Source organism: Neomonachus schauinslandi, chromosome 2, assembly GCF_002201575.2.
Source record: "Neomonachus schauinslandi chromosome 2, ASM220157v2, whole genome shotgun sequence".
NCBI classification, from domain to species: Eukaryota; Metazoa; Chordata; class Mammalia; order Carnivora; family Phocidae; genus Neomonachus; species Neomonachus schauinslandi.
In genome coordinates this window covers 28348167-28365419 of record NC_058404.1, presented here as the reverse complement: position 1 = coordinate 28365419, position 17253 = coordinate 28348167, and the positions used below count along the sequence as shown (strand labels likewise).

The window sequence follows — 17253 nt, the reverse complement described above, 5'->3', positions numbered from 1 at the left end:
TCCCGGGGCCGTTTATCCGCCGAGCCACACGGGGACGCTGCACCCTTCCTCGCGTCCGAGCCGCGGCGGCGCCGCCTGCTCGCCTGTTCCCGGCGGAAATGCCCGGGCGATGACGGAAACCCAGAGGGAGGGGAGAGAAAGAGCGAGAGAAGGGGCGAGAGAGCCGGGAGAGGCCGGCGGGCGGGAGGCGGCGGCGGTGGGTGTTTAGCGTCGGGCAGGTGCTGCGCCGAAGACCCGCGCCGCACCGCCGCCAACCTCTCCGCGCCCTTCACCGACTCCCGGGGCGCGCAGCCGGGCGGGCGAGGGTCTCCTCGAGGCCGCGCGCCGGGAGCCGCCCGCTGGCCTTGGGCGGGGCGAGGGGCCCGCAGCCGCGCTCCCCCGCTCCCTCCTCTCCCGCTGGGAGCTGGCGGCCGCCGCGGCGGCGGGAGAGGGGAGCGGCGCCCGGGGCGGGGGTGGGAAGGGGCGGGGGGGGGGGAGGGAGGCGGCGGGCAAGGGAATCGGGCCGCCATGGACGACAAGGCGTTCACCAAGGAGCTGGACCAGTGGGTCGAGCAGCTGAACGAGTGTAAACAGCTTAACGAGAACCAAGTGCGGACGCTGTGCGAAAAGGTAAGAGAAAAGAGGAGAAATGCGGGAGCGCTGGGCCGGGTGGGGGCGTCCGTGGCCGTCCTTCCCCGGCCTGTTCGCGCTGTGCTCGGCGTAGCCGGTCCGGGGCCCCGCGGGGCTGTGTCTCCTTGCTGGGACGCCCACCTGGGCGGCGGGAAGACCATTCCAGGACCGGGCCTGAGCTGGCCTCCCCGGGCTCCTCTGCCTCCCCTGGGGACCCACCCTGCGGCTCCCTCCGGAAGCTCACTTCACTGGCGTTAAGGGGCCCGTGTAGATGGGAGGGGAAACGTGGCACGGGAATCCACGCCCTAGATTTTATTGGGGTCACCGACGGTCTTCTGGGAATTACTGACCCTAACGTTTCACGTGAGGACTGGCGATCTCGGCGCTTTAGAATGCCGGCAAATTAACATAATGCAATCTTTTATATGAAAATGCACCGAAAGTTAACCTGGATGATGTTAGTGTTAATGAACTTGTTAATAGATGTAGGGTTTTTCTCAAGTGAATCGGGCCCTTCAAAGATCACTAACTTGGAATGTGTCAAGCGTTTGTTTTTAGAGAGGTGGGTGTAATGGCAGACTGGTTTTTAAATAGAGGTTGACTTTGGTTTATTTATTTTATTTTATTTATTTATTTAATTTTTAAAGATTTTACCCATTTGACAGATAGAGACACAGCGAGAGAGGGAGCACAAGCAGGGGGAATGGGAGAGGGAGAAGCAGGCTTCCCGCCGAGCAGGGAGCGCGATGCGGGGCTCGATCCCAGAACCCCAGGATCATGACCTGAGCCGAAGGCAGATGCTTAATGACTGAGCCACCCAGGCGCCCCTTGACTTTGGTTTAAATAAACGGTGACTAGTCTTCGCACTGACTCTTGGAAGCGTATGTTGATTGTCAAAAACGAGACAGTGTGTCTTAAGTTTGACAGCAGTGATTACTGTTTTTGGTGCAGGGTAGCCCGTTTCAGAAAGTTATTTCTATTTCTATTGTATGTAAAGTGTTTGGGGGTTTTGGTGATGGTTGTTTTCCTGTACCAAAGAGTAATAAAATATGCAGGTGGTTAACTGCTTACAGTTGTTCTTGATCGGGTGATCTTGGGCCACTTTCTGAATTCTGTATCCATTGTTTTCTTAACCGCTGGAATTATTTCACACTCTTCATCTTTAAAGTCTAGAATTTTTCTCATTCGGTTTTTATAATCTGGACTAAATTTTCACACATTTTTATGTGGAAAGGTGCTAAATGAAAGAGTAACAAAGTTATTTATTCTTAATGTTGTTGGGTTTGTATTTTTAAGGCATAATCTAAGATTTTTTGATAGTTTGTGTTTGGAAATCAGAATGCCTCAGAAATGCATTGGAGAAGTAAATAATAGGGCACTCTTAAAATTATGCAATTTAGAGATGGAGGAGTAATAGCTAATATTAAGTTAGAATAGTGTTTTTAACAAGTATAATGTTACCTAAGACCTTTATATATTAAGTAACTCTTTGTTAACACAGAAGAATTTCTGTAAATAGAACTGCCAGGCTAATAGTATTTTTTTTATTTCTGGAACAAACATTATTTTTATTTTTTTAAAGATTTTATTTACTTATTTGAGAGAGAGAATGAACATTACTTACAGCTTCAAGTCGACATTCAGTTTTCTTGTTTGATAACCTATAATTTCATGAGTCTTAAAATTTACATTTTAAATTGCTCTCTCAAGGTCTAGTGTCAGCATTAAATTTTGAAATACCTAGTTTTGAAATTATTTGAGTCTGTTAGCCTTGCTATGAACGTTAGATATAGACTTGAAGTTATGGACAAAGTTCGTGTTGAATCAATTTTTCCCTTTGACTCTCTAATAATTTTAAGATACATTCCTAGAGAAGAATATTGTACTGCTTCTCAATCACACTTAAGTCTTTTTGTTTGTTTTTTGTGTGTGTGTGTGTTTTTTTAAGTTTTATTCATTTAACTAGTCTCTACCCCTAACGTGGGGCTCGAACTCACAAGCCTGAGATCTAGAGTGAGATGTTCCTCCAACTGAGCCAGATAGGCACCCCTCAATCACACTTAAATCTTGAGGAAGCTTTCTGTATTTGTCAAGAGAGATTATTTGTACTTCAGCTCTTAAATAAATAGGACTACCAATCCCTAGGATCTTACAGCTCTATATTTAAGCTTTTATGTTCCTCACTTAAAAAAAAAATTGTACTTATCCACTAAACATGAACTCTTATTTTTTTAAAGATTTATTTATTTATTTGAGAGAGAGCGAGCCCGTGCAGAGGGAGGGGGACTCAGTGCAGAACCCAGTGTAGGGCTCCATCCCACCACCCCAAGATCACGAGATCACGACCTGAGCCATAACCAGGAGTCGGACGCTTAACCAGCTGACCACCCAGGCGCTCCTAAACATGAATTTATAAGTGAAAATCCCCGATCATTAAGCTTTGGCCTCCACCCCTTGTTGCCAGTGGAATGCAGAAGTGTAGTATTCCTTTCTCTGTACCCTTTTGAGCAGAGCTTAGTTTTACAACCGTCTTCTAGCCACTGTGGCATTCCTTGGTGGCATATATATTCTATCTTCTAACCTTAGTCTTTGGTTCCATTTTATGTCCTTATCCCTAACATTCTTTTTCCTGACAAGTGTAATGTTTACTTACTGTAAACTCTGGTATTCTGTGTATCTGAGTTCAAACCCTGGCTCCACCCAGTCTCTTTCACCTCTGATGCCTTTTTTGTAAGACAAGTGTAATATTATTTGCCTATCTCCTAGGATGCTTGTGAATATTAAAATACCATCTGTGTAAAGTACCATTAAGCAATAAGCTATTTTAGGAAAAGCCACATAAAGATAGCTGTTTTATCTTGTTTTAAATCTGTCATCTCATTTTCTTCTGGGAAAAGATGCAAAATAAATAGATGTGTTGACATGACTTCTCTAGGGAGAATGTACTTCAAAAGGGGTTTTATATATAGTGGTTGTAGAAACCTGAAAAATAAAGTTGCAGTATTTCATGTGGTCCCTGTTATATGAAGCACAAAGTACTAGGACTAGTAGCAATTTTGTGAAGTAACTTTAAACTCCTTGCCTTCTCTCCTTAATGCCTCCTCTACCTTTCCAGGTCAAGAATGGCAGGCTTAAAGAAAAATAAAATGTTAAACCTAGTTAACACAAATCCTCTTTTTGTTTAATTCTTTGTGACCGGATTGGTTTTTGTTTTGTTTTTAAATAACATGAATTTTGTAGAGTCTGTTGAAAATATTACTCTATAGGAAGTTGCATTATATGGTGGTGATTTTTCCCCTCAAAATTAAATTCCTTTTCGGGGCGCCTGGGTGGCTCATCGTTAAGCGTCTGCCTTCAGCTCAGGTCATGATCCCGGGGTCCTGGGATCGAGCCCCGCGTCAGTCAGGCTCCCTGCTCGGCGGGAAGCCTGCTTCTCCCTCTCCCACTCCCCCTGCTTGTGTTCCTTCTCTCACTGTGTCTCTCTCTGTCAAATAAATAAACAAAATCTTTTTTAAAAAAATTAAATTCCTGTTCTAAATCAGATTGCTTAAAAACCGAAGGAGTCAGCTGAAATTGAGACCAAAGTAGTACTGATAAAAGCCCTATTTTGAGGTAGTGGTAAAAATAAGATCCATCCTAATGCCAAATGGGGAAGAACTACAAAAATATGGGTATGGATGTCCTGTCCTTCGAGGTTAATTTCTGTGCAGAAAGAAATTGTTTACATAAAATAGTAAGGCACATCTTCTGAGAGGACTAGCTCTTAAATTAGCAGTCCAGTTTTTGAAGCTAACTGCAAATTTGATTTATGTATATAGAGAAACTGTTTCTGTGATTCATTTCTGCAACAGCAGTGTGTACAGTAATTTTTTTAGTGTGCCTCGAGAGCCAGTCTGGCACTGTTCAGGACACTGTGTGACTAGAACTATATTTAACTCTTGATAGCATTGCAGAAGAGAAACTTTTTAGGCTCTTTACGTAATAAACTTTATTTTATACTAAAGAACCTCAGTAATGATACTCTAAGTAGATAGGGAAATTTAGCCTGTTTGTGTGCCCGAAGATCTTAATTCTGATGATTATAAAGTGCCTACTTAGAAAAATGTTGAGGCTTTTGTAGTAATATAAATACATAAATATTATATAAGACTAATAGATAGGTTTCTGGGTTGTGGCTTCAGCCTTAAAATAGAAATATCATTAGGATATTACTTACCTCATTAATGTGAAATAGGATGCTTAAATTCCTGAATGCCTGAAACCATCTTAATGAAAACTAGATTCTAGTAAAAATGATTTTTGTGCATAGAGAAAATTCTCTTGGATTACTTTTTTTTTTTTTTTTGACAGATTTTAGCTAAAAATTAGTGGTCTTAACAGCCAGAAAGCCTAACTGGTACTTCATTTTAATTTCCCTTAAGCTTCGGTGGTTCATTTGACAGAGTCTAAAATGCAGTGATGTAGAAAGTAGCTCTTTCTTTTCTTACTATAACACAGAATGACCTGATTACAGTGGAGTATGAGGTTAAAACCCAATTCAGGTGACTGAACCAATTGTCGTTTTCCACAGTTACCTAAGCTAGCCTCTCAACAGACAGGTAAAGAAACTGAAGCAAACCAGACTAACATGAACTGCTAATGACTAGAGCAGACTTAAAAATCAGTTCATTTCTCGACTTTATATATGATGTGTGAAACAATATCTGTAGATAAATGAGTCTACATTATATATACTTTTTCTACATAGAATAGTTTTTTTGTAGCATATGCCTTCTATTCTAATTTGAAGACCTGCAGAAATTTTTTCTTTGCCATCTTTTCTTCAGGATAAATACTGAGGGACTTAGTGAATGAAGTCCTTCTTTGGTAAAAGGAAACCAAATACCAGACTTTGAAGATAAAATTAATGCCAAAACAATCACTGTGTTTTAGACTATATAAACTATATTTATTTTCTGAACTTAGTTTCTAAGAAGAATGGCATTAAAATCATAGACGTAGTCTATTGTGTATGAGAATTTGAGTTTACTTTAGATTAAATAGGAATTTTGAACTGATTTCCTTAAAATCCTCCTTCATGTAAATGTAAGTTAAATGTAAACCTGATGTTGGTTCTTTAAAGTAACTTGCATAAAGAAATATTTTCTTTCAGGGGCTCCTGGGTGGCTCAGTCATTAAAGCATCTGCCTTTGGCTCAGGTCGTGATCCCAGGGTCCTGGGATCGAGTCCCTCATCGGGCTCCCTGCTCCGTGGGAAGCCTGCTTCTCCCTCTCCCACTCCCCCTGCTTGTGTTCCTGCTCTCGCTGTCTCTTTGTCAAATAAATATCTTTTTTTTTTTTAAAGATTTTATTTATTTGATAGAGAGAGACACAGTGAGAGAAGGAACACAAGCAGGGGGAGTGAGAGAGGGAGAAGCAGGCTTCCCGCCGAGCAGGGAGCCCGATGCGGGGTTCGATCCCAGGACTCCGGGATCATGACCTGAGCTGAAGGCAGACACTTAACGACTGAGCCACCCAGGCACCCCTCAAATAAATATCTTTAAAATATATATATTTTTTCTTTCACACTATTCCTTTACTAATGATTAAATCTTGTCTATACTTCCTATAACATTACTTTTCAAGTCTAAATTTCTTTAATAATCATATTAAGCTAGGTAATGAGGTCAGCTTATTACAGATTTAGTTACTTTTCTAGGGAATGGGGAAGCTGAAGCTTAGAGTTGGTTTGCTGTCTCTTGTAGTCTGGGACAGTTTATTGTGACTTGCAAACTGCCCTTTGACTGAAATAACTTGAGCAAAAGAATTAAATGATAATCTTGCAGTGCAATCTGAGATAACTGACTTGTACTACATAGCACTATGATATAGTACAACGAAAGTGTGCAAATTCCATTGAAGATCTGCTAAATAATGTTTTATTTTATTTATTTTTTTTAAGATTTTATTTTATTTGACAGAGATAGCGACAGCAGGAACACAAGTAGGGGGAGTGGGAGAGGGAGAAGCAGGCTTCCTGCTGAGCAGGGAGCCCAATGTGGGGCCTGATCCCAGGACTCCGGGATCATGACCTGAGCCGAAGGCAGATGCTTTAACTGACTGAGCCACCCAGGCGCCCCTAATCTTTTATACAAAGACAGTCATTTTATTTTGAGAATGGTTTGGGAAGGTGAGATTGTGTCCTCACCAATTCAGGGTTGTTGTTGTTTTTTAAGATTTTATTTCTTTATTCTTAGCACCAGCAGTGGAGGGGGGTGCAGGGGGAGAGAGAATCTCAAGCAGACTCCTCGCTCGTTGCAGAGCCCCCCATGGGACTGGATCTCACCACCCTAAGATCATGGCCCTGAGATCATGACCTGAGCAGAAACCGAGAGTCGGACACTCAACCAGCTGAGCCACCCAGGCGCCCCTCGCCCGTGTAGTCTTCTATGAAACTTTGAAGTGACTTTTTAGCATGCAGTTTTTTTAATGTGCTGAGGTGGTGTATAGGCTCTCCTTTAATTTTGCTCTTTCCATTTCATAGAGAGGAAAGAAGTTACAAAGTTTCTTCTACCTTTGAAAGAGGTAGGAGAACTGGCTCAGAATTGGCTCAGTGCAGTTTTGTCTTTGCTTTAGTAGCAGGAGAGGTACTTGTTCTGTGGAAATGAGAAAGAAAAGTGTGGCGAAAAATGCTGTCATTGTGTTTTTACACCATAGATTCAACAAATTTTAGTTGTACTCCTATGTGCCACGTGCTGTTCAAAGTGCCGGAAATTCAGCTGTGAACAGAAGAGGGGACAGATGATAAACAGATTTAGTAGAATGCCAGACAGTGATTCTTGGTAGGAAGAAAAAGCAGAGGATAGGGGAGTAATGGGCTTGAGTTTAGGAGGCCCTTTTAATAGAGTGGTCAGAGAAAGCCTTGCATATTATTCATAAGGTGATTTACTTTTTTTTTTTTTTAAAGATTTTATTTATTTATTTGAGACAGAGAGAATGAGAGAGACAGAGAGCACATGAGAGAGGGGAGGGTCAGAGGGAGAAGCAGGCTCCCTGCCGAGCAGGGAGCCCGATGCGGGACTCGATCCCGGGACTCCAGGATCATGACCTGAGCCGAAGGCAGTCGCTTAACCAACTGAGCCACCCAGGCGCCCAAGGTGATTTACTTTTGTGATCTGAAAGGGTATGGCAGGAATTAGAGGGCACAGTTCCCAAGACTGCTCTCATGTGTGACTGCATGTTCAGTGGGTTCCAAAACTGCTCTCCCAGGTTCAATAATGCACAGGAAGGGCTCGCAGAACTCACTGAAAGCTGTTATATTCGTGATTACAGGGGAAGAATACAGATTAAAATCAGCCAAGGGGAGAGACATGTAGGGCAGAGTTCAGGAGGGCCTGATATCTTCAATCTCTAGTTCCTTCAGAGGCAGAACAGACACTGGGTCACCAAAAGCCCTCATCATAAATCAACTTGTTAGACTGTCCAGTGGTCAGAGCCCCTAGGCAAAGACACTCATATGAAGCAGGACATTCTGGGGCCTGGCAGTCACCTTCCAGTAGGCAAGAGCAGATGCCAGACCTCTCTGTGGGTAAGGTTCTTAACTATACAGATTTTTACTCCATAACAAATTTTAGGTGACAAGAACTTTAAAAAAAAAAAAAAATTTAAGATTGATTTATTTGAAAGAGAGAGAATGAGAGAGAGAGAGCACATGAGAGGGGGGAGGGCCAGAGGGAGAAGCAGACTCCCTGCTGAGCAAGGAGCCCGATGCAGGACTCGATCCCAGGACTCCAGGATCATGACCTGAGCTGAAGACAGTCGCTTAACCAACTGAGCCACCCAGGCGCCCCTTAGGTGACAAGAACTTTAATAAGTAAGTGAAAAATAATGCCAAAATACATGAAGAAAACATGGATAGATTTATCAGAATCATAGTGTGTAGGATATGAGGTTATTTTCCTTCTGAGTTGGTATATTCTTTGTTGTAATTTCATAACATTTTCTTGATTCTGTAAACTCTTTGAAAATACAGAAAGTTAGCCATTTAATGTTTAAAATATTCTTTCCCTTTTTAAAAAATTTCTGCTGGACATTTTAGCATTTTTGTATAGTCCAAATGGTCCAGCTTTTCCTTAAGCTTTGGAAAGGAAATAAAAAGTTCAGTTACCTTAATTCCATCCCAGAGACTGATTATGGCTTGGCAGGTCCAAAAATCTGCATTTTTAAAGACATCACAAATCTTGTTATCTAGAAATTCCAGATTGCATTTTGAGAAATGCTAGTTTGAGGAATATGCTAAGATTCTGATTTACCTTTTTTCTTGAGTTTGGATCAGCTTCCAACATTTTCTCCTTTGTGCTTTCAGTGTTGCAAGATGTCTCTGTGAGCTTCTTTACTGAGATTTTTGCCAGCATCACTTCCTCTGGGATATCTGCATTCTTTTCACCACAACCACTTTCCTCATATATGTCAATAAGTTTCCTTATTTATGTCACTAAGTCTGTTTCCTGGCTACATATCTAGAGTCTCTCCAAGGGCAGCAGTATCCACATCCCGCAGTCAGCCATTTCTTCTATATATTTCTTTTTCTTTTCTTTTTTTTTGATTTTATTTATTTATTTATTTATTTATTTGCCAGAGAGAGAGACACACACACAACGAGAGAGGGAACACAAGCAGGGGGAGTGGGAGAGGGAGAAGCAGGCTTCCCGCTGAGCAGGGAGCCCGATGCGGGGCTCGATCCCAGGACCCCGGGATCATGACCTGAGCTGAAGGCAGATGCTTAACGACTATAGGGGCACCCAGGTGCCCCTATATATTTATTTGAATTTCATTTCCAGTTTTACCACTTTTCAACATGAGTTTATTGTTAAAAGATAAGGAGGCAACACAACTATACACTTTGTTGTCTGGGTGTAAACCTAGTAACGAATATGCTATGACCCATCCCTACAAGACTTTGAAAGAAGTAATGTGATTGGTTTTTGATTATGATGCTGCACCTTTTGTTTATGTAGTGACTTGTATACTTGTAATTTTTAATTACAGTAAATATACTGTGGTAACTTAAATTTGAACCACGTTGTTGGGGGCCCAATTTAACTAAACCTTGGTGATGAAATTCGTGCATATAGGAACTAATACAAAGTGAGAGCTGTCTATATTAAAGAGAAATGATTGGGAGGATTCAAGTCCACTAAATAATTTTGTTCTAACTCCACTGGGCTACAACAGTATTTCACACATTTCCCTCACCCTGGGAAAGAAACTGCCATTAGCAGTTGCTCCCCATTCTCCCCTCCCCCATCCTTGGCAACCACTAATCTGCTTTCTTAGACATTTTAAATAAATGAAATCATGCAATATGTAGTCCTTTATGTCTGGCTTCTTTCACTTGGCATAAAATTTTCAAGATTCTTCCATGTTGTAGCATATATCAGTACTTCACTCGTTTTATGGCTGAATAAAAATTCCATTATATGGTTATAGCTCTGTGACAGTTTTTATAATTAAGTTATTGCCATCTGGAATTTTTTTTGAAGTTTAAAATTATTTTTTCAGATTTAAAAAGTAATAAATACTTTAAAAATTTTTTAAACATCTTACAACTATAGGGGAAAAAACACCCACCTTCCCTATCCACTGCCCTCCTACCTCAGAGACAAATATGGTTTTCCACACCTTGTTCTTGATGTGCAAAAAACATGTGTTGGGGAGAGGGGTATTTTTGGTATATTGTTTTTGTTAAAATGGGATCATTGGTATAACATCCTAAAACTTTTCCCTGAGCAATATATCTTGACTTATGTACATGGACATACCTCATTCTTTTTTTTATTTCAACAAAGTATGTGATTTATTGTTATGTATGTTTCCAGGCTTGAAATTGCTTGGCATACAGACACTTAACTGTTGCTAAACTGAAAGGAAAGGTTCACTTCCTTGCATTGGAAAAAAAAAAAAAAAAAGGTCAGCTCTCATTTATCATTTATGGAAGAACCTTGTAACTATATGGCTGAAGTCAAAAACACAAGAAATAGCAAGTGTTGCCAAGGAGGTGGAGAAAAAAGGAATCTTTGTGCACTGTTGGTGGGAATGTAAATTGATGCAACCACTGTGGAAAACTGTGGAGTTTCCTCAAAAAATTAAGAATAGAATCATCATATGATCCAGTAATTCCACTACTGAGTATTTACCCAAAGAAAACAGAAACACTAATTAAACAAGATCTGTGCACCCTTATGTTTATTGCAGCAGTATTAAAATGGAAGCAGCTGCAGTGTCCAGTGATAGATGAATGGTTAAAGAAGATGTGGTATATATGCACTGGAATATTACTCAGCCATAAAAAAGAATGAAATCTTGCCATTTGCAACAACATGAATGGACCTAGAGGGTATAATGCTAAGTGAAATAAGTCAGAGAAAAATACCGTGTGATTTCACTTACAGGTGGAATTTCAGAAACAAAACAAATGAACAAAGAAGAAATGAGACAAAAAAACAGACTCTTCAATACAGAGAACAAATTGGTGGTTACCAGAACACTGGGGTGGGGGCATGGGTGAAATAGATAAAAGGAGATTATGAGTACCTTGAACACTAAGATGTATAGAATTGCTGAATCATTCTGTTTGTACACGCAAAACTAATATAGTACTGTGTGTTAATTGTACTTGAATTAAAAAAATAGATCAAATGTCATTTATGGAAGAACCTTGTAACTATAGAAGGAAAGGCACCCTACTTATATTAACTTAGCTCTGTAGGATTTTTAACTTCATTTAATCTCACCTCTTTCACAGATCAGTCTGTTCTGTGGCTTTCTTCAGGTGACTTTACCTATAATATTTTAGAGCAGATTATTTGTGTGTAAATAGAAGGGAAAGAAAATTTGCATACCGACTCTGCCAAAACCAGATTCAGTAGCTTTTCATTAATATGGCTCTGGTGATAGGCACCAGCACAAAAATAGAATGTCACCTGTTGGACAGAGGAAATTTAGTTTACATTCTGCATTCCTAAAACATGGGTAGAGGGGGAAATAGTTTGTTTATCCTATTTTCTGTGAATGTCATTCCCAAATGTTTGTTTTCTCAGTTCTCGTCCTAAGATAGATTTGGTTCATAGCAGCAAGAAAGAATATGTCTTAAATGGGTGAGAAAGGAAACAAGATTGAATGGATAGGTATACCGCATTGCGTGTAACAGTAACAGCTTCCTGCCACGTGGCATTTACCATCCCCACAGTGGTTCACTTTACATGTTTAAACTTGGTCTTATATCCTAGAGATAAAGTTTGGATGCTAAGTAACATTAAAAATCACTCATGACTGTTCCATATAGAATCACAAGGTGTACAGAAAAGAGTTGACATAGCAGTCCTGAGACAACTATCTGTAGAACGGCCTCATTTCAAGGTCACCCTTGGACAGTGTCTGGGAACTTGAATTTGGGGAGGGTTCCCACCATCCCCTCTTAAGAATGACTCACTGTGCCTAAACTGTTATGCAAATAGTATGATTTATGCTGAGCACATGCTTTCCTCACTTTGGTAAATGCTAGGCAGAGGGTACTTAGGTTACCAGCTCCCAATTACAAATCCTGGGCACTAAGTCTCTAATGAGTTTCCATGGTAGACAGCATTTCATACTTCTTGTCACAACTCATTGCTACAGCCATTCAGTGCACTGTGAGGCTCCCTGGGGAGAGGATTCTTGGAAGCTTGCACCTGATTTACTCAGGACTTTGCTTTCCTGTGCCTTTTTCCCTTTTCTGATTTTACTTTGTATCCTTATGTTGAAATAAATCATAACCATGAGTATGACTCTGTATTGAGTTCTGTTGGTCTTATTTGCAAATCACCACCAAACCTGGGGATGTTTTGGGGGGCCCCTGACACACACAGATTTTTACATTAAGAATTTTAAATATTAGGTGAAGTGTATACTTCTGCCAGTCTGACACATCATTTCCCTGAAGGCAATCCAAAGTGATTTTTTTTTTTTAAGATTTTATTTATTTATTTATTTGACAGAGAGCACAAGCAGGCAGAGTGGCAGGCAGATGGAGAGGGAGAAACAGGCTCTCCGCTGAACAGGGAGCCGGATGCGGGGCTCGATCCCAAGACCCCAGGATCATGACCTGAGCCAAAGGCAGCCGCTTAATGGACTGAGCCACCCAGGTGCCCCAATCCAAAAGTGATCTTAAAATAATATGATCGCTTGGTGAGCCAGGAATCTGAAGAAAGGGTGTGAGTTAAAAACTAAATGTTTAGGGGTGCCTGGGTGGCTCAGTTGTTAAGCGTCTGCCTTCCGCTCAGGTCATGATCCCAGGGTCCTGGGATTGGGCCCCACATCGGGCTCCCTGCTCAGCGGGAAGCCTGCTTCTCCATCTCCCACTCCCCTTGCTTGTGTTCCCTCTCTCGCTGTCTCTCTCTGTCAAATAAATAAAATCTTTGAAATACAGATAGCTTTCATTAAAAAAAAAAAAAAACTAAATGTTTAAAGACATCAGGGGATCTATACAGTGGAGATAAAAATTTGGGGGGTGGGATGGATATCACAGTGGCCTGAGAAGTACTTTCTTCACTACTCTGTTGTTAGAAGCCCAGGGCGTATTACTGTGAAACATACACACATTCTATATCCTGTCTTAACCCATCCATATAGTTTTGTAAAATCTGTGCTGGTTTAAGGTAACCATATATCCTTGAACAGTTGAATTGGAGAATATTTGTATTTTGGTGCTTTTCATTTTTATATTTAAAGTAAGGCAGTAAATGATAGGGGTTGCATATCAAGCAGATTTCCTTTTCAAAGTTGGAACCATCAGCTGAGTGGTGATTTTAAAAAAATAATAATAGTAATAAATAGAAGACATCAGCTCCAATTGAACCTTCTACTGATTTGTGCTATTCAGTAGATTGTTTTTTTCCTGAACAAAATTGGGAAACTGTCTTATGGAGTAAACTTGGTAAAAAGTTGTTTCATTTGTGATTTTACACATTTTTGAGCTATTTGTCAGACACTGTGTTAGATGACTAATAATTTAGGATCTCCGTCAGTTGCCATTGGAATTACACCTTGCAGCGAGTACCTTCTACCCTCCACCTTCGTTCTGGTCACGTGCCGATGATGCACCGCAGCAGGGAGCGCGCCTCGGCTGCCATGAGATGTAGCAGGAGGGGCTGAGTGAGGCTTCTGGGAGAGTTTTAGAAGATGGATAGACTAGGCTAGCATGTACTCTGTGGTCTTTTGTCCTTTCTGCCTTCTTGCTGAAATAGGGTACCAGATGCAGTGACTAGAGATGTACCACCCTCTTGTGACCATGAGTTGGCAGTTAGGTTTACTGAGGGTCACAAGGAAGGTAGGTGGAAAGACAGAAGGAATGCTGTCCTGATGGTCCTTGAGAAGATGCACCAACCCAGGGATGCCTGCCTCCAGGCTTCTCGTTAATGTGAGAAAAACGGTTTGTCTTCTCTGCCTCCCCCACAGAAAAGGATAATTTCAGTAATGTAGTAGTAAATAAATATAACATATTTGCCACACAGCTGAAAATCAACCCTTAAAGAATTGCAGTTTGGAAAAGAATAGCTGTTTCCAGATTATACATGTGGAAGTAAGACTGCATATTTTTTAAAGTTTATTTATTTGCGTAATCTCTACACCCACCATTGGGCTCAAACTCACAACCCCCGAGATCAAGAGTCACGTGCTCCTCCAACGGAGCCAGCCAGGCACCCCAGGACTGCATATTTTAGAATTACAGACCAATAGATATCTTGTCTAAAAGTCTAAATCTTGTCTAAAGTGAAAAGTATGTAAGTCTTAAGGTTACACAGATTTGAACCAGGAGGAGAGTCCCTATTTCCTGAAAGATTTCTATACATATAACCTCATTCTGATGAAACCATAGGCAAAGAGAAGAAAAAATATGGGCTACGTTGTTTGTAACTCTTGGGAAGGTCTACTGGGCTAATTTAAGCAGAAACAGACTATTTGGTAGCCTAGAATCAAAAGGAAAGCTGAAGAACCTAGCTTGGAAATTTTGCAGAAATTAAGAGCCCATGGAGCCACAGTCAAAATCATACCCAGAAATGTTTTAGAATGCTGCAGAGAACAGCTCTTTTGGAATAGAACTTGCCGTTGTCCCTACTGCTTAGAGTCACTTCAAATTAAAAGCTAGGTGCATCCAACTGACATAGAGGAATCTGGAGATAAAGACTTTGTGATTTCTACCATATGTATGCAAACTTTCATTGTGATTTGTTTTACATATTCTAACAGTACTTTGGATTACTGTAATAGGACACTAGTAGTCACTGAAAACAAGTTGACGTGAATAGGATACATGTCTTTATAGAAATGTGAACCTGCTTACCCTTACATGATCTTTTTTTTTATTATTTTTTTAATTCACATATAATGTATTATTTGTTTCGGGGGTACAGGTCTGTGATTCATCAGTCTTTCACAATTCACAGCACTCACCATAGCACATACCCTCCCCAGTGTCCATCACCCAGCCCATCCCTCCCACCCCCCTCCACTCCAGCAACCCTCAGTTTGTTTCCTGAGATTAAGATCTCTCTTACATGTAGGTCAACAGAACAGAGGCATTAATACAGAAATTTTTAAGCTTTTTAGTTTCCTGACCCCTTTATACTCTTAAAATTTAAGGTCTGAAAAGAGCTTTTTTTTTTTATGTTCAGTTAGCCACTGTATAGTACATAATTAGTTTTTGATGTAATGTTCAATGACTCATTAATTAAGTATAATACCCAGTGGACAAGAGCTTTTCTTTATGTAGGTTGTATTATTGATACTGTATTGGCAATTAAAACAAATTTCAAAAAAAGTTTCTTCAACATTCTCAATATTACAAGTCTTGGAACTGTTAAAACCATCAATATTACAAAAATCTCCTTACCTAGACTTAAAAATAACTTTTTGATGTTATAACACAGGAGAATATAAATATATTTTTAAAGATTTTATTTATTTGAGAGTGGGAGAGCACAGAGGGAGAAGCAGACTCCTTGTTGAGCAGAGAGCCTGATGTGGGGCTCGATCCCAGGACCCCCGAGATCATGACCTGAGCCAAAGGCAGACGCTTAACCGACTGAGCCACTCTGGTGCCTGGAAAATACAACTTTAAATGACATTTTAAGTCAATAAGTATAAAAATAATTACAAGCCCTCTTCATTTAACAATGGAAACAAAGATGGCTAAATCAGAGCTTTATAATCCCAAATACTCATATAGTTTCTCAAAAATGTGACCTCTTGGGCGCCTGGATGCCTCAATTGTTAAGCGTCTGCCTTCGGCTCAGGTCATGATCCCAGGGTCCTGGGATTGAGCCCCGCATCAGGCTCCCTGCTCAGGCTTCCTGGTCGGCAGGAAGCCTGCTTCTCCCTCTCCCACTCCCCCTGCTTGTGTTCCCTCTCTCTGCTGTGTCTCTCTGTCAAATAAATAAAATCTTTAAAAAAAAAAAGTGACCTCTTAATATTAACACTGACTGCCAATGATTTTTTTAGACATACTATACTTTATTCTACAAATATCTTTAGATGCTAGATGTCAGTATGTTTCTATTATCTTGTGTGCTATAAATACTTTCCCAGGCTTCTCCTTTATCTCTTTTTGTATACAGAATTTTTTTTTTCTTTAAAGATCTTTATTTTATTTATTTGAGAGACAGAGATAGAGAGAGCACTAGCAGGGAGGAGAGGGAGAAGCAGGCTCCCTGCCGAGCAGGGAGCCCAACGTGGGGCTCAATCCCAGGACCCAAGGATCATGACCTGAGCTGAAGGCAGACGGCTTAACCAACTGAGCCACCGAGGCTCCGAAATTTTTATTTTGTTGGGTTGAGCCCGTCTAAGCCAGCCTGTTGATGCTAGAGAGTTTACCTGTTCCTCTCTTTATCTCTGGTGCCTGGCCTACAACAGACACTTTACAAATGTTTGTTACATGTACACATGAACATTACATTCAGGAATATTTTGATGTGTCACGTGATTGCTGTGTATGTATGATGTACATCAAAGTGAGCAGTTTATCAGCCTGATGAATGTTGTCCCATACAGGATACTATATGTTAAATAATTTTTCCTTTGTTTTTGGTAATGTTTCCTTTAGTGGATTTTTACATGTGATTAGCTTGTTAAATTCTTAATGTTCTATGACTTGAGGATTCTCTTTAACACTTTCTGCAAAATTTTGGTTACAAAAATTTGGTTACTTACTCCTGTTTAACTTGAAAAACAAATTACTTGTTGCTTGCTCTAAGTAAATGGCAATGATTTTCTCATTTTAAGCTAGTTGCCATTGACTTTTTTTCCAGTTGGTAATTCCATTGCAGGAGGTTATGTTGCTTTTGAAAGACTTCTGCTGATTGTTTTCTCAATCTTCAGCTATTTTACTAGGATCCTGTTGACTTTGGGATTTGGCTTTTGTAAACTCCTTAAGGACTTTGTTCTTTACCACCCCGATGCATTAGTGGTTTCACTGGACTTGGCTGACTGTGCTATAAGTATTTTGCCCCTGTGATCTAAACCAGCTATTTGGAGAACCTAACATATTTAAAAATTAGTAGAGTAGCTTCTTAGAGTGGAACTCTTAGATAGTTTTCCTTACTTAACAGGTGATCATGTAGTAGTTTTAGAC

At 40.5% G+C, this 17253-nt stretch overlaps 1 protein-coding gene across 1 annotated transcript in view; it reads left to right on the top strand.

Annotated features, from left to right (window-relative positions):
* Positions 1 to 465: 465 nt before the first annotated feature.
* The window catches only part of PPP2CB (protein phosphatase 2 catalytic subunit beta), a 35239-nt gene continuing 18451 nt past the window's right edge, over positions 466 to 17253 (top strand). Inside the window, exon 1 of the mRNA XM_021694118.2 lies at positions 466 to 609. Coding sequence (XP_021549793.1) covers positions 508 to 609 — 102 coding nt within the window. The 5' untranslated portion in view covers positions 466 to 507. The remainder of the gene's footprint in view (positions 610 to 17253) is intronic.